General features: G+C 39.7%; 1 protein-coding gene and 1 pseudogene across 1 annotated transcript; both read left to right on the top strand.

The window, feature by feature from the left end:
- Nucleotides 1–251: 251 nt before the first annotated feature.
- LOC135737463 (cytochrome P450 1B1 pseudogene) lies at nucleotides 252–4,434 on the top strand (annotated as a pseudogene).
- Nucleotides 4,435–4,571: 137 nt separating this feature from the next.
- On the top strand, nucleotides 4,572–7,633 carry cyp1c2 (cytochrome P450, family 1, subfamily C, polypeptide 2). Its single transcript, XM_065255277.2, has one exon. It carries the CDS (start codon nucleotides 5,402–5,404, stop codon nucleotides 6,947–6,949), a length of 1,548 nt encoding a protein of 515 aa, XP_065111349.1. The 5' UTR covers nucleotides 4,572–5,401; the 3' UTR covers nucleotides 6,950–7,633.
- The last annotated feature ends 4,946 nt before the right edge of the window (nucleotides 7,634–12,579 follow it).

Here is a 12,579-nt window from a genome sequence, read left to right as displayed (position 1 = left end):
TACAACCGATTCACAACAGGGTATAAATATTGAAGCACACGTAGTAAAAGTCAAAGTAACAATTATACATGCAACCCCATAGAACTATAGACATGTACAAATGTATCTGAATGCATTTTTATGAAATGTTCTGTGTTACATATTTTCACCGATTTGTGCCGTCATACCGCGACTATTTTTGGCCAGGGACACGACGTTGCGGTCGGACCAATGTTTGCTGGGTGCAGTTAGCATATTTTGCTTCGTTAACAGACAGATGTGAGAATGGAAAAGGTTTAAAATTCACCCTTGCATATATGTTTACACCTAGTAATGCATTAGGAATATATATCTAATGTAGAGTAATGTGAAGTAGACCTAATCAGTGATCTTGAGATTCATTTATGGTTTTTTGATACATGGTTACACGGCGTCTTCTAAAGTAGCTTTGGGCACCACATTAAAAAAATAATAATAGTTTCACCACTGCTCACAATATGTAACTTAATGCAGCAGGTCACAATACAGATAGCCTACTAAATAAATTAATTACATGAGCTATGAAAAATATTTTATAGACACATGACACATGAAGGACATGCAAGTTTTAATGTTCTATCCAGCTGAAAATAAGTTTCTGTAATCGTGTATTCTGTATACTAGACATTATGAAAGAAAGCATGCTTACAATTAAGAAATCTCTCAATGCCCCCGAATATACACATGTGAAGAATTATCTTAAATCTGTGTGGGAAGAATATAGAGACCCTGGCACGTTTTTCAATGAGACTAGAGACCCCAGAACGGTATGTACCATCTACATGTACTGAATGTTTCTCCTGAACTTCATTCACAAAATATATTTGAATTCCCTCTCTGTTGTAGGCTACATGTTGACATATGTGCAAAAAATAACGACTTATACTCTGAAACTGTATTTATAAATACGTTATGGTTGACGAATTAAGAATGTATAAATGCAGATATGCATCAGTATGAATTTAAATTGCATACAAATTTTGTAACCAATGATATAAATAAAAAAAGTTATAATGTCCAGTGTCTGTGAATCAGGGCGCCTGTCTGTTTTAAAGCAAGTTTGTGCTCTGGGATGATTTCTTGCATCACGCTTATTATAAGAGTTTCATAAAGCTTACTGAACACATGCAACGTTTGCAGTTATTTCTCCGCGCAGATCAACGAAGCGCGCACTCGTCCAACAGATACCCTGACGCTCCCGCGCAGATGAATAGCACGATACGAATAATAATTGATAATCGCATTAAAACCCAATTTTGCACAGAAACATGTAATAGCCCGAGCGCGCGTACGCAAACAATTTTTCGCCGAAATTCTCACGGCAGGTAAGGATGCTATGTATACGCATCTTCAGGAGACTGTATTGGTCCATCTTAAAACAGAATCAGTTGCGCTGCTGGATCTCTGCGTTCGGCTGCAGGTTCGGCTGTAATCTCTCAATGGGAGGAGTGATTTATCTCGGGTCCGGCCCCCTGTGTTACAAACATATATAAAAGACACTGAAGAAACAAACCAGCTCAGAGACGCATTTAAGCTTAAAACTGGAAACTTTTAACTGTGTCCTCTTCGTGATTTTTACAAGCTGATGCTGCATGTGAGAGGGAAGAAGTTGCATTGTGATTTTGGCCAGGGAACTATTGGATGACCCCCTCTAAATTGATATTTTTCTCTGTTTGGCTTTTAAAAGCGTTATCTAAGCATTAGGAGGCGTTTATATTCTTGCAATAATCGATGAGAATGTCTCTGACGGACGCTGAGTTTGAACTCCAGGCGAGCAGCAGCATCATGAAGGAGTGGAGCGGTCAGGTCCAGCCGGCTCTGATAGCATCATTCATCATCCTCTTCCTCCTGGAGGCGTGGCTGTGGGTCAGAAACCTGACGTTCAAGAGGAGGCTGCCGGGACCGTTCGCCTGGCCCGTGGTGGGCAACGCCATGCAGCTGGGTCAGATGCCACACATCACCTTCTCCAAGTTGGCGAAGAAGTACGGCAACGTCTACCAGATCCGACTGGGCTGCAGCGACATCGTGGTGCTGAACGGGGACGCGGCCATACGTCAGGCGCTCGTGCAGCGCGGCGCGGAGTTCGCCGGGCGACCGAACTTCGTGTCGTTTCAGTTAATATCAGGTGGACGAAGCATGGTGTTCAGTAATTACAGCAAACGCTGGAAGATGCACCGGAAAGTCGCGCAGTCCACGCTGAGAGCGTTCTCGTCGGCCAACAGCAAAACCAAAAAAAACTTCGAGCAGCACGTGACTGGGGAAGCCACGGACCTGGTTCAGATGTTCCTCAGGCTCAGCGCGGACGGACGCTATTTCAACCCTTCTCACGAGCTGACGGTCGCCGCCGCGAACGTCATTTGCGCGCTCTGCTTCGGGAAGCGCTACGGACACGACGACCCCGAGTTCCGGACGCTGCTGAGTCGCGTGGATAAGTTTGGAGAGACGGTGGGCGCAGGTAGCCTGGTTGACGTCATGCCGTGGCTACAGTCCTTCCCCAACCCGGTGCGCAGCGTCTACAAGAACTTTAAGATCCTCAACGAGGAGTTTTTCGCGTACGTCAAGGACAAGGTCGTGCAGCACCGTGACACCTACGACCCGTGCGTGACCCGGGACATCAGCGACGCCATCATCGGCGTGATCGAGCACGGCAAAGACGGCGCGCCCACGCTGAGCAAAGACTACGTGGAGGGAACGGTCACGGATCTCATCGGAGCGGGACAGGACACCGTGTCCACGGCGATGCAGTGGATTCTCCTGCTGCTGGTCAAATTTCCATCAATCCAGAGCAAACTCCAGGAGCAGATCGATAAAGTGGTTGGTCGTGATAGACTCCCCTCGATAGAAGACAAGAGCGACCTGGCTTACCTGGACGCGTTCATCTACGAAACCATGCGCTACACCAGCTTCGTGCCGGTCACCATACCCCACTCGACGACCTCAGACGTGACCATCGAGGGTCTTCGCATCCCCAAAGACACCGTGGTGTTCATTAATCAGTGGTCTGTCAATCACGACCCTCAGAAGTGGCGAGACCCTCACATCTTCAACCCGTCCAGGTTCTTGGATGCGAACGGAGATCTGGATAAGGACTTGACCAACAGCGTGATGATTTTCTCCACAGGCAAGAGGAGATGCATTGGAGAGCAGATTGCCAAGGTGGAGATCTTTCTGTTCTCCTCCATCCTGCTGCACCAGTGCTCGTTTGAGAGCAACGCGCCGCAGGATCTGTCCATGGACTGCACGTACGGTTTAGCGCTAAAGCCACTTCATTACGCAATCTCAGCAAAACTCAGAGGAAAACTTCTTGGCTTGGTTTCTCCGGCATGAGCAAAAGCATTACATCATCATCATCATCACCACCACAGTGCGTGTGTTGTGACTGAATGCCAGATCATCATGCAAAAACGTATATTCCTATAACAATGAGTATAAGCTGCACTGAATGCTGTATTATTGTGATTAATATTTAACAAAATATTTACATTTTATATACGGTATGTTTGCATTGATCAAATGAATTGATTTAATCACATCCATAGAATGTGCTGTGAGGTAACTGAATAAGATTAGCAGGGCTGCTTTCGTTTAGTTTTTGTATGAAGTAACACACAATAGCCAATGTATCAGTGATTGTTATATCATATCACATAATGGTTTGTTTGTGAAATTCAGAAGAACAGCTGTCAGATGTTTCTCTTCTTCTCATCAGCTTGGTTCATGTCTATGCAAAATTTGCACTGTAGTGCATATAATTCTGCTTATGAGAAATAAGCACAGTTATACAGTCTGATTATGAGCTTCAGGTATTTTACATATTAGACATTTATATTTATACCTACTACACAATTAGTCTCTATAAACATTAGTCTCTGTAAATTGATGCATTGTATGTGTTGAATGAGATTGTGGTGATTGAATCTGTGCAATAAGAGTGTTGATCGTTCAGAACATGTGTGAAGATCTGCTATGGCCACGTGCATAGACTAGTCTTAAAAGTTAGTCATTTTTCTTCAAGACTGATCATAAGTGTTACATAAAGAGGTATATCTAATTTCAATCCAAATAATAAGACTGATTAGCCCTAACTAATTGCTAGTTGGTCAGACACAGTCTTAACTTCACGGCTGTGTTTATGCAACCGGCCACCGATGAGATCTCAAATCATCTACAAAATCAGCAGTTTTCAAAGACATGTTTTTATTTTGTATTAGAAATATTATAGTGATGTTTACACTGAATGTGGAAGTTTTTAAAGTTGAAGTGCATGTCTTCAGGAAATAATACAATATTTTAAGATTTTATATATATATATATAATTATATATATTTTCTCAAGGTAAATAAGCTATGTCTGGACTAAAAAAAGTACTGTTTTAACATGAAAATGTAATCTATATCTTTGTTTACCCCAAAATGTTTTTATATTAAAGGTGATCTAATATTATACATCTCTCTCATAATCTCTCTCTCTCACACACGCACAAAGTCTGATCACAACAGAGTTTAAAATGTCTGCCCATACTCATATTGTCAAGATTTATTTTTGCATTTAGTCTCTCAGCTTTTCAGAAACATCTTTAAGGTACAATAATATTTATTTTATAAAATCCATTATCATCCCTTTCATGCTAAATCCACACTGTTATACTACAGATTTCACTGTTTCTGTTTCTCAAACATCATCTTTAAACCTTGAACATTCATGAGTTGCCAACTGTTTTGTCGCCTGTGATCATAGTTTTAAAAAATCTAATTAATTTGGAACAAATAGAGAATTTGTGTTAATGCATTGCCAAATAAATTTTACTTGAATAGACAACTCTCACAAAAAAACACAGAAAGAATTAGCCATTAATTTATTATGAGCCGACTGAACTTGATGTTTTCTTAACCTGACCCTTCAAAGCCAAAGTAATGAGAGGTGTAGATAATCACATTAACTAGCAGATTAATTACATGTGTAGAAAATCACATTAACTAGTAGAGTAATGACAGCTGTAGATAATCACATGCCCTAAAGCCGTGTTCATCTGCTCTTAAATGAGTTATGTGTGTGTTCAGACATCTCCAGCTTTAATGGGAGGAGAGAAAGAGAGCTAGACGTAAAGTAAAGTACCCCTTTCACTTAAACTCCTCCTACTCTTGAGATATATAACAGCGTCAAGACTGAAACTCTGCACTCGTCTAATCTGGTGAAATACTGTACAGTGTTTCTGTGATCCCGCAGCTGAAGAGGACAAACCACAGCAGGCCACTCAAGTCCTCACATTCCTCTGTGATTTCCCACTCTCAACCCTTCAGAATGAAAGAGATTTACTAATCTTTAAACTTTCTTAAAGACCCATCGGAGCTTCAGAATATCACAGAACCCTCAGACGTTTGACATGCAGGGCAGCAAGAACATCGAGGGATGGAGCTCACAAATCCATCCGGCTCTCTTTGCATCCTTCATCTTCCTCTGCTGTCTGGAGGCTTGTTTCTGGTTCAGGAATCAAAGAGTAAGGAAGAGGCTTCCAGGACCCTTTGCTTGGCCGCTCGTTGGTAACGCCATGCAACTCGGACCAATGCCCCACATCACCTTCTCCAAACTGGCTGAGAAGTACGGAAACGTCTACCAGATCAGACTGGGAAACAGTGACGTTGTGGTTCTGAACGGTGAAGCGGTCATACGTGAAGCGCTGCTACAACACGCTGCAGAGTTTGCCGGCAGACCCGACTTTGTGTCTTTTCGCTCGGTATCTGGAGGAAATGGGATGACGTTCAACAGTTACAGCAAACGGTGGAAGATCCACCGTAAAATAGCTCTGTCCACCATCCGTGCCTTTTCTTCAGCAAACAGTCAAACGAAAAAAGCCTTTGAGATGAACATCACCGCTGAGGCTGTGGAATTGATTCAAACGTTTTTGAAACTGAGTTTAAAGAACCAATATTTCAATCCGTCTAATGAACTGATCATTGCAGCCGCTAACATCATTTGCGCTCTTTGTTTTGGGAAACGTTACGGACACGATGACCAAGAGTTTAAAGCTCTCCTGTGCAGAGTAAATAAATTTAGCGAGACGGTAGGTGCTGGAAGTTTGGTAGATGTTATGCCCTGGCTGCAGTCTTTTCCCAATCCTGTTAGGAATGTTTTTCAGACCTTTAAAGACCTCAACAAAGACTACTTTTCCTTCATCAGAAGAAAAGTCATGGAACACAGGCAAACCTATGACCCCAAAGTCATCAGGGACATGAGCGACGCCATTATTGGTGCGATAGATTATGCGGACGCAGAGACCGGTTTGACCGAAGCTCACACTGAGGCGACTGTGGCTGATCTTATCGGAGCAGGTCTGGAGACCGTCTCTACCACCCTGCACTGGATGCTGCTTCTGTTGGTCAAATATCCGTCGATCCAGAGCAAACTCCAGGAGGAGATCGATAAAGTGGTGGGTCGTGACAGACTCCCCTCAATAGAAGACAAAAGCAACCTGGTCTATCTGGACGCGTTCATCCACGAAACCATGCGCCACACCAGCCTCGTGCCGGTCACCATACCCCACTCGACCACCTCAGACGTGACCATCGAGGGTCTTCGCATCCCCAAAGACACCGTGGTGTTCATCAATCAGTGGTCGGTCAATCATGACCCTCAGAAGTGGCGAGACCCTCACATCTTCAACCCGTCCAGGTTCTTGGATGAGAACGGAGATCTGGATAAGGAATTGACCAACAGCGTGATGATTTTCTCTGTTGGGAAGAGAAGATGCATTGGAGAGCAGATAGCTAAAGTAGAAGTTTTCCTGATTGTCGCCACATTACTGCACCAGTTGAGTTTTGAGCGTGACCCTGCACAGGATTTGACTTTAAACTGCTCTTATGGTTTAACATTGAAGCCTCATTTTTATCAAATCTCTGTCAAGCCCAGAGGAAGTTTATTACCAGAGGTGTGAACCTATAAAAAATGTATAGGGTTATAAAGCGTAACTAAACCCCTGGTCAGAGCCTGACTCCACCCACTGGCAATATTTGAAAAATGCAAGAAAAGTGGGCAGATCCCAACGGAGATAGAGGGGACGAACTAAGCTCCTACCAAGTGTGTGGTGAGATCATAACAAGGGCGTGGTGATCTTGAACCTGCTTACGTCACGAGTCATATTTTGGACCCAACATCCAATAGGAAAATTCAACTGCAGTAGCCACCGTTCAACCTCAAGAGGGCAGCACTCAGACGTTTTTACACCATATATTATAGTATTGAAACACTTTATATCCAAATGTCAAAAAACTTACTAAAATCAATAAACAGCACTAATAAAGCATCATTCTTACATATCATTAACTAAAAAAAGTTGGTTAGGGTTTAGTTACTCTTTAAAGAGTGCAAAATATATACCGTATATATCACTCCTTTCAGCAAATAAACTCAAAGGAGCTGTTTTATATACATTTCTAATCAAAGTGTATCTTAAGTGTTGTTTTTAAGAATGAAACTCAAATGTACATCATTTTTAGAAACCAGTATTCTGTTGTAAATACAAATAATGATTTTTAAATGTTGAAGCTGACAAAATGCATTTTCTTTTTAAATAAACATTGTCTTTTATATAATAAAATCATTCTATTTACACCTGTTATAATGTTATTTGCAAAAATAAATGTGGTGATAAGTTCACGCTGTGTCTGTTTGACTAAAACACACTTTGACAGAATGCTTCTTGTACTACATGTGATTTATACGTTTATGTGTATTAACTCTTTTTCATAGTAGACGCAGGTGAAAAAGAAGTCCACTTCCATAGTGTACACTACTTAAAGTGCTCCATTATCATGCAGTAATTTTGAACTTGTGCTATTTTGAGACATCACGAATATGAACTGAAATGTGCAAAAAAAGTATTTAGGTAGCACTTTTAGTAAACATCTGTGTATGAAAATCATAAAGACGCAAACACAAACAACCACATGAAAACACACACACACACACGCTCACATGTTCATACACGACATACGAGTACAACAAGTGTCTACACAGGTAGACAGACAAGAAACTGAAGAGACAGACAAACAAACAGACAAGAGCCAGACAGATGGACAAGGAACAGAAGAGACAGACAGACAGACAGACAAGCAGACAGACAAGACACAGAAGAGACAGACAGACAGACAGACAAAGAAAAAAAGAGACATACAGAAAGACATATAGACAAGAGACAGACAGACAGAAAAGAAAAAGACGAGAGACAGACAAACAGACAGACAAGAGACAGAAGAGACAGACAGACGAGGAACAGAAGAGACAGACAGACAGACAAGAAACAGAAGAGACAGACAGACAGACAGATAGACAAGAGACAGACAGACAGAAAAGAAAAAGACGAGAGACAGACAAACAGACAGACAAGAGACAGAAGAGACAGACAGACAGACAAGAAACAGAAGAGACAGACAGACAGACAAGAGACAGAAGAGACAGACAAACAGACAGACAAGAGACAGAACAGACAGACAGACAGACAAGAAACAGAAGAGACAGACAGACAGAAAAGAAACAGACGAGAGACAGACAAACAGACAGACAAGAGACAGAAGAGACAGACAGACAGACAGACAGACAAGGAACAGAAGAGACAGACAGAAAGACAGACAGATAGACAGACAGACAAGAGACAGACAGACAGACAAGAAACAGACAAGAGACAGACAAGCAGACAGACAAGAGACAGAAGAGACAAACAGACAGACAGATAGACAAGGAACAGAAAAGATGTCCCCATGAGGAAACAAGCTTATAAATTAAACAAAATTATGTTTCTTAAAAATGTGAAGTAGAAGAAAGGCTTCTGTGATGGTTGGGGTTAGAGAATGGGGTAGGTAAGGGGAATAGAATATACAGTTTGTACCGTATAAAATGCATTACGTCACAAAACATGGAAACCAGAATGTGTGTGTGTGTGTGTGTGTGCGTGTTTGTTTTTGTTTTTTGTGAATGAAAAGCTTTGAATTACTGTGGCAATAAAATCACATTGCTTTAAGCAGTCTGTGTGAGTCTGCAGAACTGTGGTTTGTGTTTGTTTGCTACAAGTCTCACTTTTTTTAACAGAGCCATATGTGTGTACACACACACACACACACACACACACACACACACACACACACACACACACACACACACACACACACACACACACACACTCATCTGGAAAAGTGAATAGTCGATGTGTCTGGAATTACATGGAATAGAAAATAATTCCTCACCGCAGGATTACATCATCATGTGATAAACAAGAAAACACGTCAATAACATGAAAATGTGTTTGGAAATAGAAAACAAGGAAATGTGTTGTCTGACATCAATATTCAACAATAAACCCCACATCATAAAATAAAATACAAGTTTGATTTATTGTGAATGTTTTCCTGAACAGTGTTGAGTTTATATCTGATCATCCTGTAATGATTCTGAGCGTGTGTCACTGATATTCATGTGCTGCTGATGTTATATTGTATATATTTAAACCTGCTGTCAGATCTCTAAACACCTTCACACAGGTAAAGATAAACATCACGTCTCTGATGATGAGTAAGATTGGAAATGTGTTCATCATTTTAAAAGATAAACTATTGGCCAAGTCAAAAGTGATGACTGAACTGAACAGTACTGATCAGTGTAAAAACATCACAGAGTCTCTGTGTTTTACTCTTTATTTAAACAATAAGTGACCTCTAAATATTAAATCAAAAACAACTTTGTACATTGTACACTTATGGATACTTTGCTTTTGATTTCTGACTTAATGTCCTGAACGTAACCAATATTCAATTATAGTCCACCCAGCCATCTGATGAATATTCATCATTATTATTTGACTGTAATTGTAAACTATATTAAACTTGCTTAAAAAATGAAATAATGCTTTAACTGTCTACATTACAGTCTATTCTTATTCACTCTTAGCACATAATCCAAACAGAGGTAAGTCATATTAAACACAATATTTATTCAATGTGATTCTTGGCCAGACTGAAGACATAAATCAATAGTTTCATCGGTCAATAATGTAGCATACTGTGTAAATCTGCATGTTTTCTTTCTCATACAGCATTCAGTCTGATAGTTTTGTGCAGCACAAGAGGCGGTCGAGTCGAGCGTCACACAGAAGCTCAGGAAATTTGTTAAAGGTTTCTGAAGATCCCAAACGGTGGTAGGGTAAAACCTAACAGCATGATGGAGATTATAGGAATGACCTAACATACGCTGTGTTCAGGTTTACACAGCCAGAAACAATTACACACTACTGAGGGAACTTCATATCGCTCCAACAGCAGCTGACAATCTGTGGCTTTCTCAAGTTAACAGTTCATCAAATTTTATTATCAACATTTCAATCTTTTCATGGGTAAATCACAGCCAGTAAAGTTGACAAATAGGATCATCTTTCAGCTTCTGTTTGTACTGAATCTTCAGAAAGCTTAGATAAAAATCTTCACACTTTTTTGTTTTAAATGAGATATATGAAATGTCATGCTTACCTTTTTCATTTTAATAGATGTTTAATGTGAATGCTTAGATTTTATGGAGATCAGTCTCCATGTTTACTTGAGGTAAACTGTTCAGAACCGTTACCTGCCCAAAAGAGAGATTTATCAAGGCTTTATAAAGGTTTATTTAAATAAATAAAAAATTAAGAAAACATGATTTTAAAATCTCACATTCTCTTATACAATATAATAAAGACTGAATTTGGCTTCTTACCATAACGTCTAAAACTTGTGAAGAGATCTCGATAAAAACTCAAACATTTCTCATCTCATGTATGTCCAGCCTGATCTCAGAGAAATTTGTACGTATTTTATGAGTTGGCAAAGTCGTATATATTTGTAAGAGAATCATACAAAAAACATACAATAATCAAAAAATAATAATGAAACCCCACTCTATGTCACAGGGGCGAAAACAAATCATGCAATAACATGCAAGTGTGGATGTGCAAATTAATACGAATTGACAATATGCACGGTTATTTCCTGGTTTTCAATAAGCCAGCTCAGGAATTTCCGGTGAATTGTCATCATTCTGAAGGATACAACCATTTAACTAATTAGACTCTAAATTAAACTTATAATTGAACTAATTATAAATATTATAACTCCATATATTGAAGATATCGCCAAACTAATGAAGTTTTCCAGCAGGTTTTTATTACTGCGCGCACTTTTAAGATCGCTCCATGCATATAACCAAATAGCCACCTCATCAAATACTAAATAATATTATTTTAATTTTGAAGTTTAATCAACTTGAATTTGCAATTCATTTCAACTTTCTTGACCAGGGAGGATTTTCTATAAGTTAAAAAAAAGTTTAAAAAATAATTCTTTATTTTTATAATTTATAGCAACTTCTCACTGTCAAGAAAGTTTAAATGAATTGTTGATTAAATTTAAAATAGTAAAGATTTTTTACTGTTTACGAATTGCCATGAGATTACATTGGTCCGTCTTTATTTCTCTTAAGTACGTCTTTATGAAACTTAAGTGAAATAAAGCTGAATTGAGACTTCTCTGAAAGATCAGTTATTGAGCAATACATGTATATTAATCTAAGATGTCATTGTGTTAACTGAGTCCAGTCTTTAAATTTCATTTAGTTGACTTCTAGTGGTTTAAATGTGAAATAAATGAAAGCAATGAAAGTCATGATGAGGGCAGGTGGCTGAGACGACGCCAGTTCTTCTTCTTTTCTGTGGAGACCGAGTGTCTGTGCTACAATACTGAGACCATTAACAGAGCATTGCACTTTGGCTGACTCGCCAACAGTCCAGACCTCTTTTCACCATCAAATCTCTTTCCAAATGAGGTTTTGGGGGGTTAAGATCTCCCCCCAGGTAGTGCTCGGTCATGTTGCCAGAACAAATAAACAGAGTCTGTTCCCTCCCATCAATACCAGCCTGAATCCCAGAACTGAGACTGTAGGGAATAATGTGCTGTGGCAAAGCTACAGTCATGTTTGGTTGCAGTAAAGGTTAAATACTGTACTTAGGGGTTTATTTATGTAGCCAAACAGTGCAGCAGGTTTAAGAGAAAAAGTACACAAGAATCTGAGAGCAGACGTTAGGACAGACCTGCTGTACTCATGCATTTATTATACATTTCAAACAACACGATCTGTTAAGAGAAGAACAGAAACACAGACGCCACGATCCTGCTGCACATACAGTAACAAAGCTCAGTTCTCAAGGGGGCGATAGAGTTGCCTTCAAATCTCTGTGTTATTATCCAGTGTTGCTCTGACATCCAAGAGAAAACTAACCAGAGATGACAGATGACACCTGTGCATATACACTACATACACTGCATTAGAAAGTTATTCGATTAAAACATAGAAAACAGTTGTGCTACTTTGCAATAAATGACTTAGATTTCAGTAAAAATATCAAACAATTCTAAAATCATGATGCACTTTCTTGATGAGCTAAGAAAATAAGTCTAGTTTTTAGACAAAAAATATAAAATTGTTAAGTGTTTAAGAAAAAAGTTAACTTATTTCAAGAGTTTTTTCTAAGCCCACTGGCAGATTTGT

This window comes from Paramisgurnus dabryanus, chromosome 17 (genome assembly GCF_030506205.2).
Source record: "Paramisgurnus dabryanus chromosome 17, PD_genome_1.1, whole genome shotgun sequence".
NCBI classification, from domain to species: domain Eukaryota; kingdom Metazoa; phylum Chordata; class Actinopteri; order Cypriniformes; family Cobitidae; genus Paramisgurnus; species Paramisgurnus dabryanus.
Note: the sequence above shows the minus strand (reverse complement) of the source record. Positions and strands in the feature narration are given on the sequence as shown.